Below are 16,646 nucleotides of genomic sequence, written 5' to 3' on the forward strand. Positions count from 1 at the left end.
AAATACTTGCAGGATTCTGGAACCCAACTGTGTTTGTCTGGAATGATTTGTTTTGTTGCAGCTGAATGAAAATATTTCAATATTTTCACATGCCTGACAATAACTTCGCTGTTTCTCTTCTCATATAATTCAGGATAAGATCATTGCTCCTTACCAAAGACCTACATGTAAAAGACATTAAAAAAAAATTAAAGTTCCATGTTTAGGTTCCTGTGACATAAGAACTGGAGAAAAACTATATGGGCTTCTTCTGAAAATTTCTTCACAAATCTTGGTGGTAGTGCTGGGGTTAGGAGTGTGTGTTGAGGTGAAACCACTGCATGTGGCCATCCCGAGTGCCACTGCTGCACAGTGCCTCGTAGAGCTGGACTCTGGGTTTGTAATCAACCTTGTGAGTTCAGAACCTCTGAAATTATAGAGAAAATGATGGGAAAACTGAAAGCCTTCTAAAGAATCATGTTGTTATCTTGGGATTTTCCCATTGCTATCTAGATTAAAAACAGCTTGAATGAGGAAGAGTTGAGATGATACTTAGCAAGCATCCTTAGGGAGATTATGTGCCCGAAGACAGAAGGATTTTGTAGTTGATCGTAGTTCCTGCGCACCTAAACAGTGAGCTAAAGTTGCCAGTCCTGAAAATGTATGAGTTTTCTTCCCCCTCTTCCCCCCACCCATGGGATGACACAGGAACAGTCTTGGTATGTTCCATTTGGGTTTGGTAGTGCAGGACAAAGTGAAGACCACAGAGAGATACTGTAGCTATTTTCATTTGCTGTAGTCCTGAAAACAATTTAAAAATAAATTTATGTAGATAAATTCACACAGCTTTATCTTGTGCTGGGTCCTGCATGTCTTCTTCAGTCTTGATTTGCATGTTGCTTGTGGACTGTTAAACCAGGAAAAGCTTGGGTTGACCTACTTCAGCCTGTCTGATTCTCCAGGAGCATATTGACCACTTGGGCTGTTCCAGCTGTAAAAGAGAAATGGAAATGGTTTCTCCTGAAAGTGCTCTGGACAAAGCCCTAGAGAGGGTGAGGTTGGCCTTTGTCCTCACCTGGTCACTTGTACTACTGAAATGGCAAAAAAGCACTGCTGTGCTGGCTACTAAACTGCAAAGAGCAGGTGTGGTTTTGACAGTGAACCTTGGTTACCTGTACCCACAATGTTTAGTGTGTAGATTTATCAGCCAGATCAATAACTAGTATCTGTATGGTCTTGTTCTTGGGAGAAATGTGGTGGTATGAAGACCTATTGCCATCCAATATGTTCCAAATATTGGTATGAAAACAAAGGATACCTATTTGATATATAAATTGGAATTTCCTTCTGCTAATTCATGTAAATAGTTTATTCATTCTGCTTCACTGTAGTAATACTTGGAAAAATATTACTATTAACAATTAATCTTCAATTCCTTTATGTGCAGAACAGAAATTAATGCTTTATATGTCACTTGTAAATTAGCAATGTTGAAATGTAAGTTGAAATGTACCTAGCTGCACCTAAAACTGATACAGTAATACAGAGCCTGTTACATATGGACAGTGAATTTTAATTCAATTTGATTGTGAAGACTGAATCTGTTTGCTAACTTGAGCTATTTCTGAAGGGAAAAAAAAAAGAACTAATTCAGAGTTGTTTATTCATATTTGTGTATTTTACCCCTGCTAACCCTGTAATACTGGTGCAGCTAAATTGAGTGACTGCTGCTTATCCCCTTGGTTTGTTATTAATAGCCTGGTTTACTGAGTGCTGTTGGGTTGTACCTGCTTGACCTGACTTGATGATCATGTTGCTTCCTTTTCCAAGCAGTCTCCTAATCCTAAGTGCTTTGCAGCGTACATCATGGCTGTACTTTGCAACTTCAGCTTAAGCATTTTCACAGCAATGAAATGTGATTACAAAAGCAGCTGAAAGGTGAAGAAGTAAAATCTGGAAAACAGCTTTGGAAAGGGAGGGAGATTCCCAGAATCTGATTTTTTAATTTGTACCTCATTCATTTGCACATCTTAATTACATTTCATTATCTGAGTGAGCTTATGTGGTTGTGTTCCCTTAAATTTGAGAATTTCCACTGAGAAAAAGGCTGTCATATTTGGTGGTATTATATTTATGTAGTCATTTTTGAAGCTTGCAGATTGACTTACAAAAATCTTCCCTATACCAGCTTGTTTTTATCTGAGTTAGTCTGGTGTTTCCCTATACTCATGAAGAAACCTGTTTAGTGGCAAAATTACTGAAATACCATTTTTTAATACAGTGAGTTTGAGTAGTTTTTGATGCTTGCAGTGGAGGTGCATCCTTCCATGGAGTGAATGTGAGGCTCCTGCCCAGAGCCTTTATCTCACATTTGACTGATAGGAGACTTATAAGGATTTGCTGGAATCTCTGTGTTACAGTCTGGGAGAACATTGATTGGTGATGGCTATTTCTTAAATTTAAACTAGGGAAAGACCATTTTGGTTTTGACAGAGACATTTCAATAGAAACCTGAACAGGCCCAAGGCTTCAGTGACTATACAATTTGTTTTAGCAGTTGTCACACATTTCTGAAATCAGTGGAAAATTTAGAAAATATTTGTTGCATCTCAAGGATGAATTATTCAATTCTCAGCTCCTCCTTTGGCTCCTCTTATTGCTGTTCATACTAAAGTTTAACACTTGAATTCTTGTATAAGTACTGAATTATATTTATTTTCCTTAGCAGTTTAATATATTTTGTTTCCTATGTGTTTACAACCACTTAAGTGTTGTATTTTTTCTGCATATTTTTTAAAGAATATGACATATTAGTGAGGATTTAGAGGAGATTAAGTAATAATTGCTTCAGAGCACTAGCATTTCTGAACAGTCTTATGTAAATATTGTATAAAATTGGACTGATCAAAGAAATACTCAAGGAAAAATAATGTGAAACCATGAAAAAGTAGACATAGAGCCCAAAATTAATTCCAGTAGCTATTTTCTCTTTGCCTGTACAAATATGAGTAGTGTAGTGTTACAACCTCATTAGGGGAAGTTTATGAAATACTGAGTAGTGATAGTATGTCAATTTAAATATTATTGTGAAGAGCAGGACAAGATTTGTGTTACTTTTGTCTTTAGTAAATTGTAAGGTTTGGGGAATTTATATAGCCATTAAAGAAAAGAAATAGGGGCCCAAGAGGGCCAGGCAGCCATCTGTGAAGGAAAGACAACTGGATTGTTCTCTTTGACTTTCTTCCACCTGCTCCTGTTGACAGTGAGAGGAAGCTGGATGAGGAACCTTCTCAGGTAAGATCTCTGGTGAAACAAGAAGCAGAGTTGGAAGGGTTTAAATCAACTGGAACACAACATTTTTAGTGAGAGAGTTGCTGGATGTCAGATGGCCATGCCGGTTGGATGCCCTTCACTGGGATTTGGGAAATTGCAGCAAAAAAGTTCCTGAAATCTCCTCCAGGGATGAATGTGTCTGATTTTAGATGCAGGAATCCCAGCTTCAGTGAGAGCATGTTTGTCTTGTGCTTTTGTCCATGCACTGGGCTGTTTTAATTCAAATAGTTCTAAATTGCCACCTGGCACTTGGAAGCAAAGGATGTTGATGGTACTGATACAGTTTCTCACATGTGGATAGCAATAAATAGTTTTGATTAGTTCAAATGTTTGCTTATTTTGCATGGTGACAGAATGGCCAGTACTTGTAACCACAGCCTCAAGGCCCAGCAAACGTTTTACAGACATAGCTCAGACTGAGCTTCTTGGTGAGAGCCAGCAGTACAGAACAGAATGAATCTGAGGGAGATTGTGCAGCCAGGTCCATTCATGGCTTATGGGTTATTTAGTGGAGAAGGGTTGCTATGCAAATGGAAGTCCCTAAAACTAACTGCAGTGTATGTTAAAAGGACTGGAATAATCGATAGAAAAGAATAAAGCCAATACAACCTAGTGGGAGCTTTTCAATAACTTAATTGCAAAAAAGAATGAAATGGAGAATAGGAAGCATCAAAGTGGTTTATAGAAACAACAATGTGTAGGAAGAAAAACCAGAAAGACAGAAGAACTAAAATAAAAGTCTCATATGGGAATTAAAAAACGAATGTGTTAAATCTTACTTGCAATAAAGGAATCCAGGGAGAATTTGGACAGTAGATCAATTTCAGCTTAAGTAGTTGACTAAATCAAGACTCTTATCTTTGTCATTTGCTATTAAAAACTGAAAAACTCAATTTCCTGGCCAGGTAGTTTAACTTAATTAGCAGGTAAATTATGAACGTCATCAACTGTGTTGAGGAAGCAGAATTTTAAACAGGTGGCAGAGGGCAGAATGCTGAAAAGAAAAAGAAATCCTTAAGGAGGGGTGTGAGAAATGGCTTGCAGCAGCTGCAGCTCCTGGGGAAGGTGCTGTGGCCGTAAAACTCTCAAGGCACTCATGAAGAGAGGGAAAGACTGATGATAGGTGCTTATGGATAAGGAACAGCAAGGGGAATGTTACTTTTCAGAGTCACCCATGTTTGATGTAAACCCCATGGTTGCTGGTCCATTTCGCAGGGTCTGCTGCTAACTTAGTGCTTGGTTGTTCTCAGAGCTGTTAGGACACATGGGAAATGCTGAGTTCAATATGGAGCTGGCTTTACACCATGAATTTCCACAGTTATAAGGAGGTAACAGTTTGACTTCATATGTTGTGTGTCACTTTTGAACTCTAGAGTATTATTAGAAGGAGGAAAGATGAAGGAGGATCCAGGGAAGTGAAATAGAAGTACAGGGAGATATGAGCACAGCTGAGGGAAAACTTCTGTAAATGTGTTCTACTTGGTATCCAGAAATTGACTGGATTTTGAATTATTTGCAAATATTTAAGTGATAACATTGAATAGCAGGGATTATTTAATTTTTTTTTCATCTTAAGGGGGAAAAAAAGATTATTTTTTAATCTTCCATTAAAAACTAACCAGGTTTGAATTCACTCCAGTGGCTGCTCTTCCTCCATTTAAACAGGTAACATTGTCAAAAACTCTCATCATGTCCATGCATTTGAGTAACTTCCTAGGAGTAATTAATGTGTATTGAATTTTTGTGTCATGATTTGAATCAACTCTTGTCTTCTACACCAGCATCTTTGCATTGTAGGCGCATACTGCTGGAGAAATAGAGGAATGCCACTATTTCATTTCACAGTGCTACATGAGATGGTGGTAAATTGTAGTCCCTGCTAGTACAGGATGAACTTCAACCAGAATTAGAGACAAACACTCCATTACTCTTGCCAAATCTGCACAAAACCTATGCTCTTTAGAGCTGTTTTTTGAGCCTTCATCTTAGGGAGGTAATGAATGACCTGTCCCAGGAGGAGAGGTTCATGCCAGCTCTTCTTGTTAGAAAGAACAGCCCCTATTCTTGTGCCAGAAATTTGTATGTTTTCCATTATGTTCCTCCAAAAATTATGTCTCAATTCAATATATTACAGTAAAATTAGAAGGTGTGGACCTACTTCTGTCCTTAAGAAGGTTTATAGATTTCTCAATTTGGCCAGCCTGAGGTGCATTCACTAGGAATAAAGACTAAATTAACTAAAATCTGGAAGGTCTAATGAAATGGAAAATAGTGTGTCATGCAAATAGGTGGGTGTCCAACCCTCTCTTTCCATCCTATAATCAGTGCATAGTCAAAATCAGCTGGTCCTCAGGCCAACCATTTTCTAAGCTATAAAGCCTGCGGGAAGAGAAGGTGAATTTCTTCTTGTTCCTTGCATTACCAGCCTTGTCTTCATCCTTAATGGTTTATTGCTCACTGATTATTGGTTTATTGGATTTAATTAGTTGGAAAGGGAAGCCTGAATTGAAGGCTGACAGGCAGCAGAGAGGGGCAGTGCACACTCAGCATGCAAAAGAAATGCAGAGGGGAAAGGATGGATTTTGTGGGCCACAGCCAAAGGCCAGGATGGAAGCTGTAAGCATACAATGGACTTTGTGAAATTAAGTTCCTGGAGTACACAGACATTCAGCCAGCCTGCTATGGAGTGTGGGTGTAGTTGGCCTGGAGTTTATTCAAGTTGACATCCAACTGACAGCTACACAAACTCAGTAAACTGTTAAAACAAAAGGAAAATCAAAACAAAAAGAGAAAAAATCCCCACCAGACAGACTTCAAAATCAACAGGAAGAATGTTAATGAGCAGCAGTTTAATGGACAGTGCCGGGATACCCAGAGGCAGAAGGTGTCTGATCAACTAGACAGAAATATTGATAATTTGTCCATGCTGTCCTATTCCTGCCCAGAGGTTCCAGAGCAAAAAGCATAATAGTAAATATAAAAACTGTGGAGGGACAGATTCTCCGTTGATATATAAAAACATAGCTCACTCATGTGGATTGAATGGAGCAGTCATATGTCCTACAACACAATTCTGTATTTTTATGGAAATATTGTCCCTCATGTTGGTAAAGGACATCACATGGAAAATTTTCCTTATGTTTCTCTGTTCTGGCAGGAACAGCTGATAGACTCCCTGCTGCAGAGCAGGTGAATATACCCAGAGCTGTCCTTGTCCTTCCTCACCAGTAGGCACATGGGATGGGCTCAGGAGGAGCTTCACTGCTGCCCTTCCAGGTCCCTCAGCAGCAGCAGTGACTGTTGGGTTACCTCCATCACAGCCAGTGGGAGCACAGGGAACGTGGTCAGCAGGCTGGTGCTGCTCTGAATTCCAAGGTAAGTTCATGATAACACTGAAAATAAAATATAATGCAAATCTAGTTTTTGGGGAAATGGTGGGATACACAGCTGATACAGCCTAAACATTATGGTGTTCACAGTGAAGATCAGGTGATCTGCGGCAGCACCACAAATATTAGCTGTCCTGATTTCACATCCATGTCCTCAGTGTGCTTCTGTCTCTTTTTGAGATGACATTAGTATTTTTTGTCACTGCATTCAATTTCTTCCCAGGTTGTTTTGAGCTCATAATGCTTCCATCTGTGAAAGCTGTAGAGTTCATTCAATCCCCCAGCTCCAGGGAAGGTTCCACATATCTGTGGGACATCTGTAGGTGACAAGTACAAACTGGAGCAGAAAGAAAGACTGGGTAGGGTTAGGAAGTGCAGGAGCTCCATGGCTTCCAGGAAGGTCTGGTGCTTAAAGGATGCTGGTGTTACCTACAAGCAAGAGCAGCTACAACTTTTGCTACTCTTCTTAGTAGAGTTTTGAAATGTGAGCAACCTGAATAAGATGTCTACTAAGCAAAAACGAAAATCAAAACCAATAGTGGTGGACCTGGATGTCAGGAAGCTCCTAGCATGAGGAAAGAAAACACACAGAGAGCTCCTCTAAGCAGGAAGAACAAAGCACAGCAAAGTCTTGTGTAAGGGAAATATGGAGACTGGCAAAAGCAGAGGGGAGATGGGACACGGAATGTCTCATGGCTTTCAGCAGCAGCAGCCTGAGCCTCAGCATCTGGGGACTGAGTCACCCTTGAGTCAGAGCAGCCGTATTCGGTTAAAATTGTACTTTGCTGTTGTAATCCATGGCGTGCTGCTCAGTACTGCTGACTTGTTTGTGTCATCTGCCCAGTAAATTACTGACTGGAACCTTCTCTTTCAATACAAATATTCCTTGCCAGCCACTATGGGTTTTACATTTGGGGTAGGGGATTTTTTTGGTAACAATTTAGGTCCTTTAGTGCTGCCAAATAATCTTTCCTTCGCTCTTGTGATGCAGCACGTGGGAGAGCACTTTCTGCAGATTACAAGGTGCTCAGGGACACAGGGGTGCTCAGCTGTACAAAGGGCAAAGACATAGTGATAAAATACAGGCAGATTCCATTTAATGATCTCTCAAAGCTCCTGAACCCAAAAGACAAAAGGAGAAACATGCATTTAATGTCTAGGGGATTTACATGTTGTCAATCTTTAATTAAGGTGTCTGAGATAAAGTTCACCCTTGCAAGACAAGGCAGCAGAATGGGCACCTTGTGAACCAGGAGCTGTGTGAGAGCAAAGGGCACCTGGGCTCACAACAGCCCAGTCTAGCACTGAGGTTTCACTTCAAGCTCAGGAGGGCTGGAGGAGAGCAATGCCTTGGGCTCCTGCTGCTCCTCAGCTTGCGGTTGTGCTGCTATTGCTTACTGGATTGAGCTGTGACCCAAACCACCATGAAAACAAGAGGCAGAAAAGAGCCACTTATGATGAGCAGTAAGTACCATTGCTTGCAAATGCATTTGTTGGGATGTGGCCTGTAAGTGCTGGTAATGGGGGCAGAGTGGCTTTACTACAGCTCTATTTTACTTACTCTTTGGCAGATATGTGTGACTAATTTTTATTTTTTTTCCCAATACACAACAGGCCTCGTTTATCCTCCGAGCAGGGTAATTTAGTGTTCTATGCTGGCTCCAGCAAAAATATTGAATTTAGAACTGGACCACTGGGGAAAGTAAAAATTAATGAAGAAGACCTTACAGAACTTTTTAGTCAGGTGATATAGTTATCTTATATATATTTTCTCTTAATATATTTTCATTTTCAGTTCTACATAATAATGGTTAAATTGTTTTTACAAGTGTTTTATGTGTTCTGTATTTTATTTTATATTATCTATATCAGCAGTCTAATATGAAAGTAAACCATTGCAGACTTGTAATCATGTCATCACAAAAGATAATGAAAAGATTAAATTGTGTATGTATAAGAGCTCTCTGTATTTAAGTAGACTTTATAATAGTAAAGTTATGCAAGGACTAAACTTTCCTAAGCTTTGAAAAGTCAAAGTTTGTTTCACATTATCTCTGTTGTTTAACTTTAGGTTAGAGAGAGTAGCACAGAGATTCAAGAACTTAAAAAAGGCAGTGGTGCTTTGCAGAATGTATCCCAGCAGATTACTCTGCTGACCTCCAAGGTGAGCCAAACCTTCATGTTATACTCCTCCAGCATTCCCACGTTTCTATTCCTCACACTAATATTAAACAATCTGTTTCATTTTAGTATTTCTGCACCCAGTTTAGGGAACTGGAGCAGAGTCCCTATTTAATATCAGCCTGGAGTGTTTAATTTTGAGATACTTATTCAGTAGCTATGTAGACAATTGAAATATTTCTGTAAATCTCCCCAAAATTTCCAGTTACTGTGATTCTTCTTTGTTCATTGTCAGCATCTGTATTGACTATGTCCTCTAATATTTGTGAATAAATTCTGGAAATTAACCATATATGTTTTCATAGTTGCTACACAGACATCCCATTCCATAGATAAATTGGGCTATAGGGGTTTGCAGTGGAAAGATAAGACCAGCACAATAGTTTTGTCATTTCCCTAATCCTGAATTCTTTTTTTTTCCATGAAAAAAATGTTAAAAGATTGCCTGATTTAAGTGTCTTTTGTTACAGTGTTTCCACAAGTTCCTTATAGGAAAATATTTTTAGAGTGTAAGAGACCTTCCTCTAGGGAAATTGGGCTAATATGAATCCATCACATTCTCTGATTCAGAGTCAGTTTGCTGTTTGTGGTTACAACCCACTGAGATGTGGAGATCTTTTCCTGGCTTTCAGTGCTCTGTCCCAGACCTCTGTCCTTGTCACACATGTGAGGACCAGAGCATTCCCACAGAAATATTCACATTCTTGATTTTCAGCACCTGAATAAATCTTTGCAAGACAGAGTCTTGCCTTGTGGATCCAAGCTGGGACATATTTGAGCTGTCATTTTCTGAACAGCCAAACCCACCAAAATCTCAGTGAATGGGGCCTCATTTGGATCTGTCACCTGGTTTCACGTACCAGTTATTCTCTTTTTTCAGAGAAAAGTATTTTGTGAGTTTACCAGTGTCTAGCAAGTACCTCTGTGGTCAGTCTCATACTAAGCACAATGTAATTCACATTTCTTTTGCAGATCCTGAGTCTCGATAACAAACTTCAAAGCTTTCAGCAGGTAAGTAAATGGGAAGCAAACTAGAGATCAGAAAGAAAATCTCAGCCCCAAGTGAATAAAGTGAGGTTTCAATGATTAAACAGCTAAATGATTTCTTTCTTCTCATGCATTCCTCAGGAAAACTTTTTTTGGTAACAGAAGGTAAAAAAAAGCACCAAGATTTGTGGAGGAGGTGATATGCCTTCTTACAAAATATAAACTGTGTAGGAGACTGCATTTCTTAACAGAAAAACATTCTCTTGTACATTCAAGAGCAACAAGCTGATACCAAGGAGAAGTAAACTTTCCCTTCACTGGTCTGTCAAGATAAAGACCAGAAACTCAAACTGGATTTTTATTGTACTGGAACTAACTAAGTTTCAGCTGTCGCCTGCTTCTCCAGTGAGCTTGTGACAAGCCTCACCGTCAGGTGCCAGTAAAAGCAATTGTCAGATTAGATACCCATGGAATCAAAAAGACAAGATAACCTTCCATCTAGACTCCCAGTCTGCTGCTGAAGAACAGTCTCTATTAATATTTAATTTTTACAGGTCTTTTCTCATCCTAGTGCTTGGCCATTCTGTGCATGAGCAATCACAGCAACATTATTTTGTACAGGGATAAGCAAAATAGCTCAAAACTTTTACAAATCAGCCTTGCTGAAAAAAATGGAGGGCAGTTAAAGAAAGAATTTGGGGGAAGAGAAAAAAGAATGTTTGTCTTGAAAATAAATGCTAATGGAACATGAGCTAAGCAGAAACCTCATTTTCTGCTATTTTCTGGCATTTCAGGACATCCAGAGGAGAGCCTGCAGTAGTAACCCCTGTAAGAACTCAGGGACCTGTGTAAACTCATTGGATGGCTTCTTTTGCCTCTGTCCCAGCAACTGGCAGGTGAGTCTTTACCCTCCTCAACTACAGAGTGTGTATTTCATCTGTAAGGCTGCATCTAGCTCAGGGTGATTGCCATGCAGCACAGCATTTTGGTTTGTTCAGGGTAGAGTGAGCAACACTGAAAGCAGAGCAGCAGTGTCACTCATTGGTTGTTTGCTTCTCAACAATATCAACATATATGTGTAACAAAAGAAGCCCAAAGCATTGGGCCAGACCCTGCACTGTTACATGCAGGCAGTGGCCCATGAAGTCAGTGATTCTTGGCAGTTCCCACAGCAGAGAATTAGTCTGGTTTTTGCTGAGCACTGAACTGAACTGCATGCCTTGCTGTTGACCTTACACAAGGCTAGAGAGAGGCTGGGGGAAGGGATGGGTAGTTATTCAGTCTTAAACAAGTAAGACAAACTGGGGGTGTAAGTAATCAGTGCCATTCTGGATTTTTTAAATCCAGAGACTTTTTACTAGGAAATGCTTTAATGGTGCTATTATGTGCACCAGAGATGGGAATGTTATATTGTCTCCTCAAAGGATTTAAACTTAAAAGTTATCCCAGCAAGATTTGGGTCAAAATTTATGGGCTTTCCTGATAGAAACAGTTTATAAGAAAATTTTCTGAGTCTTTTTCTAGTTGGAAAGTGAGGGGTTGACAAAAATGTGCTGTTCATATGCTTTCTACATTTGAGATATTTTATCCCCATCTGACTGATAGCAAGGGTCACAGAAACACAGCTGAAAAATAAACTTTTGTTATTGTGTTTCATAAGAGAATCCGTGTTGATAACAGCCCATGGTTTGTATATCTTTGAAAACTATATTAAACATTGGGTCCATGGTTTGCTTCATTTCTCAGTTATTTGGAAAATAAACTGGTTTTCCATTTCATCTTAGGGCCCCCTGTGCGCAGTGGATGTTAATGAATGCCAGATTTTTGCTGGAACAGCATTAGGCTGCCAGAATGGAGCCACTTGTGTGAACACGCCAGGCAGCTACAGGTAACTTCTCAAAACTAGACACAAATATCCCGTGTAGAATACTCTGCTGGTTTTGTACCCCATATCATGTCTGCAGCACAAGTTCTAGAATTAAGTCTGTTTAATATCTGTGCACTATAATTCTTTGCAGTCTGGGAACAGATAAAATCCTTACTGCACTGTACACTGAGCCCACTGCAGACGCAGAAAGGCCTCCACAGCCATTGCCTGCTGTGACACAAGAGGAGCAGCAGGAGCCAGATCCATCACACAGCCACGCTCGGGGGAAGGCTGCAAACTGAGGACTGGCTCCAGTGACCCAGCCCCCTGTTGTAGGGGCAGCTGCTTTAATGGAAATTTCCTGCACCATGGGGTGTAGCTGGGGCCGTGAGAGGCCCATGCTGGGCTGTGACCAGCACTCACCAACATGCCCACAGAGTACAGCCATGTTACCATCCCTCTGCTATCACCCACCTCTTGAGATCAAAGGGAGATGAAGGAGGTGATCACCCTTGATCACTGGTGTTCCCAGCATGCTCGTTTGGTCAGAGCAGGGTGCTAATAACATCAAGATAATGGGTGCAATCCCCATGCAGCCCATTCACTAAGGCTTGGACTGGATGATCCCTGTGGGTCCTTTCCTACTCAGAATATTCTGAAAATCAGAAACAGTTTTGTGAAATGCCTTCATCCCCCCCAAAAACAAAGGCACTGGTGAGACAGCAGCAGAGCAAGGAATGCACAGTGCTGCCAGGCAGAAAGGGAGGAGAAATGCTGTCTGCAACCAAGGGGGTGCCTGGGCTGCCTCTCTGCTGGGCCCCACACACGAGGCCTCTGGAGCATATTCTTCTCTGGCTGTGCCCAGCTCCTTAGGAAACATGTTCTTGCTTACAGGGCAAGCCAGCCTGAACATTTTGTGTCTCATTCTCCAAAATGTCAAATAATCTGCCAAATAAATAACTCTCACATATAATACAAAGCTCCCCTGTGCAATGGGAACACGCACGCTGGAGAGCACGCCTCAGCTTTCTGCAAAGTATTCTGTCTCCTGCTTCAGCATAGAAATCTTAGCCCCCACAAATATTTGCTTGATGTAACACTGGCTTATAGTGCTTTGTCAGTTCTTGGAGGAACCTCAAACAAAGGAAGTTCTCCTGTAGTGCTCCTCATGCTTGAACATTAACACACAGTCTGCTGAGGTGTCACTTCTGCGTGATGCCTCCTGTAAGCTTTAATTTTATTTTAAAGGATGTTTCTAGCTTGTCCGCAACAAATATTTGTCAAGAAAACAACAAAGCAATCTGCCTTTATTTGTTTCCTATTGTGCTCAGAGAAGTACAGGTGTGTGACTAAATTCTGCTGTTCTCACAAGTGTTGTCATTGTGTTAATACAGTCATGATTCCCTAGGTTCTTCCCTGGTGTACTGCTTGCCCTCCTTGGTATTTGCTGAATCAATGCTTCATGGAATGAACTAAGACCTCTTCATAAGTCATTGAAACCTTAATATTACTGCTTTTACATCACACACTCAGGATTATTACATAGTCCCTTCCCAAGTCCATTGTACTATCTTTAGTGTCCCTTATTGGCTTACTTCTGAGTGCTCCACAAATGCTAAATCCATCCCCAGGCAGAGCATGACATCTCTTTTCTGCAGTTGGGAGGACATTGCTGCTAAGATTTCTGGGACTCAACAGCCCGGGTCACCCTACTAATGCTCTGGCATAGTCCACCATTGTGGACTGCAGAGAAAGAAAAGGGTAATATCTGACTTTCCATAGCCTGCAGAAATAATACCAGGTGATTGGAAGTACTGGATTAGGTACCATGAAATGGAGCATAATGCAATCTTCATCCTTTGTTCATTTTCTTTATCTGCATGGTTTTCCTGTAACTCAGGAAAGCTGAAATACGAGGGAAAAAAGCAGGTATCCAGAAACACCTTCCTCAATCAAAATTTCAAGGGGACACTGGATCAGTTGGATCAAAGGCTGTGAAAGTCCCCAAGTCTATCAGACTTCTGTGTCACAACCAAAATAACAGAGGCCTCATCACGACATGCCATGGCTCATGTGATGGAACCACAGCAGTGCCAAGCAGCAGTGCATCACAATTTGGCTGAAGTGCCTTGAGTGTGACCTACTTCTGGAAGCTCTTCTCTGAGAAACTTCAGATGGGTAGCAGATTAATCTTTGCCAGAGTAGACAGGAGACAGTGCCATTGTTCTCCTCCTTTGGAGACAGTTGGATTGCCTTCTGTGTCCTTTGAAGTTGAACATGAAGTTCTGAATGTACTTTAGACGTATAAAAGTCATCTGGTTCCCTGACCTGCTGCCTCTGTGCTTGCCCATGCTGAGCTGCTGCACTGATGGGAAGGTGCTGTTCTGCTTGCTGTCTCTTACAATAATGAACATGCTGTCTTGCACTGCAGACTGCAGTTAAGCATTAAGCTGTTGTGGGGTTTTGAAGCCTAAGTTCATGTGGGTTGCTTGTCCTGGGTGCACTCTTTAGTTACCTGCAATTGACTTATCAAACTGCAATTTCAGCTGAGCATGTGACAGGGTGGAAGGGACAGCAGCAGCTTATTTTATATAAATTGCTTCAAGGTCCAGGTCAGCTGCACTAGAATACCCTGATTTCAGTTCCAGACAAATGCTTTTACAGAGCACTTTTCCTTAGGCAGCTGAAAAGCAATCCAAGAAGGGTGCATACCTACCATATGTCTCTGCAAGCCGCAGACATTGCAGCACATAACTTGAATGCAAATAAGAGTCTCACTGTCATTTTATTGAGAAGATAGTGATCTGAGAGGAGGTTTTCTGTGAATTTATATCTCTTTCAGCTGTATTTCAGAGCCTCACATTTTGTCTATGTGGAAATAAAGAGCCAGTGAAAAGGGAAACATTATCTGACGGCTCAGAAGTTCCCAGTTTCAGTTCCACCACATATGTATAATGCTGTAGCTAAGCTCTGCCCTATAAATAACAATGTGATGCATGTGGCAGCTTTCAAACCAGATCCTCCCAGTAGAATGCCTTCTTTCAACCCACTGCTTTGTTCTTCCCACCCCACCAACCCCAAATGCCACCTCTTGCCCACTACATCCCTAAAAGCTGAGGTGCTGCTGAGACAGCAGCTGCCCATTGTTGCGGTGTGGGGATGAAAGTACCAGTCATGGCATTTCTGCACATGGCATCATATGATGGTCTTGACTGAAAAAGGAAGTTTAGGTGCTCTTTGAGTGAAGTGGGGTTTCCATGCTCATATTCTATTTAAGTCTTATGTTAGACTTTTCTTTTTTTCTGGATTTGTGCTTATGAATGTAAAAAAAGGTGGTAGATTTTTCCATAGGGCCAGACAGTCATGAATATACACGAGTCTCAAATGGTTCTTGAGTCTCTGCTGAACGGGAGATTTGCCTCTCTGCATGATTATTAGCAGGATTGTCATAGTAAGTAAATAGATGTATCTTGTAAGGAACACCCCATAAAGTGGAGAATGGAAATGAACAATCTTTAACAGTGGTAGAAAGACAAAATGTTGATTTTTCTTTCCACTTTCACTATTAGCTGCTCCTGTACTCCAGAAACCTATGGGCGTCACTGTGACTTGAAATTTGATGACTGCCAGGAAGGATCTGAGAGCCTCTGTGAGCATGGCCTCTGCGTGGATGAAGAAAGGGATCAGCCCAACAGGGTAAGGAAGAATGTATAAACCTCAGCACTCAGCACACAGCACAGCATGAATAAGCAGCAAATTCTGCTGAGTTTGACAAAACTGCATAGCATGGACTGCTGCTGAAAACAACAAGAAAGGCCACTGTACAACATAACAGCCTCTCTGTTGTACCAAGGGTGGCAGAAAGAATCAGAAATGTCTGATGTCTTGTTAGAGGTACTTGTCACAGTATTAGATCTACTAATACGTCCATAGCAAGTTAGGAATATTTTTTTTATAAGCTGAAGTCTTATTTGAAATACAATATTCTTACTGTTCATTATTTTGGGAGTTCTAAGTTGCTACAGTATTTTACTGCTTAAATGACTGAGAAGGACTAATACCATGAATCTTATTTTTCCTGGGAAAAGTGGCACATTTGTAGCACATTAGTGCCAGGGGCCTGGAAGCTGCCAGGGCTGCATGGTGACTGTGTGGCTGCTGCTCATCCTTGGTGCTCCTCAGTGTCAGCTGGATGTGGGTCTGACTCCAGGCCCAATCTTTCCAAGCATCTGCACTGGATGGATGCTAGCACACACTTGAATGCTCTTCTGGAGCAAGCCAGCTCATTCCATTTAGGTGAGAATCTGGGTACAGGGTGTTCACTCCAAAGGGACAGATGGACCATGCCAGCTTTGGCTCTTTCCACTCAGAGCAGCCCTCCAAAACCACCCAGCCAAGCTTGTGCTCCTTAATACTCCTATATGCCCATGCACCATTCCAGTCACAGCACTTTTTTTTTTGAGCTTTGCTATAAATTATTTCTTTGCTTAATTTTTAGAAGTTTCAAAATTCATCACTTATTTTCTGCCCATTTTTTGTTGAGAAAGCTTTTCAAAAGGGTTCAATGTTGGCTTAACAGTGTCCGTTCCTGTGACAATCAACAATAAAGCTCCCATTAACTTTAATTGGACGAAAGCTAGATAAATGCTGAAATCTGACCATTAGTAAAGTTTACTAGAGAGAAAACTGTTTTCCTAAAAGAAATCATGTATTTGCATTTTAATGTCAGTGCTGCACATTGCATAGACTACTGAATAATTTGATTAAAAGAAAACAGCCAAGATGATTTCAGGTTGCTTACAATGATCTCTTTGCCCTGGTTAAAAAGAAAGTTGATGACTTTTAATTATGGTTTTGTAGAGCTCATAATTAATCTTATTTTTCTCTGGGAGCTTTGGGGTAAATTACAG

The 16,646-nt window shown here is 40.8% G+C and overlaps 1 protein-coding gene across 1 annotated transcript in view; it reads left to right on the top strand.

Moving 5' to 3' along the window:
* Window positions 1-8,031: 8,031 nt before the first annotated feature.
* The window catches only part of CUBN (cubilin), a 144,306-nt gene continuing 135,691 nt past the window's right edge, over window positions 8,032-16,646 (top strand). Inside the window, exons 1-7 of the mRNA XM_066562336.1 lie at window positions 8,032-8,165; window positions 8,316-8,445; window positions 8,773-8,865; window positions 9,855-9,893; window positions 10,664-10,765; window positions 11,654-11,757; window positions 15,306-15,432. Of these exons, the coding sequence (XP_066418433.1) occupies window positions 8,047-8,165; window positions 8,316-8,445; window positions 8,773-8,865; window positions 9,855-9,893; window positions 10,664-10,765; window positions 11,654-11,757; window positions 15,306-15,432 (714 nt within the window). The 5' untranslated portion in view covers window positions 8,032-8,046. The remainder of the gene's footprint in view (window positions 8,166-8,315; window positions 8,446-8,772; window positions 8,866-9,854; window positions 9,894-10,663; window positions 10,766-11,653; window positions 11,758-15,305; window positions 15,433-16,646) is intronic.

Source organism: Molothrus aeneus, chromosome 1 (assembly GCF_037042795.1).
Source record: "Molothrus aeneus isolate 106 chromosome 1, BPBGC_Maene_1.0, whole genome shotgun sequence".
NCBI lineage: Eukaryota > Metazoa > Chordata > Aves > Passeriformes > Icteridae > Molothrus > Molothrus aeneus.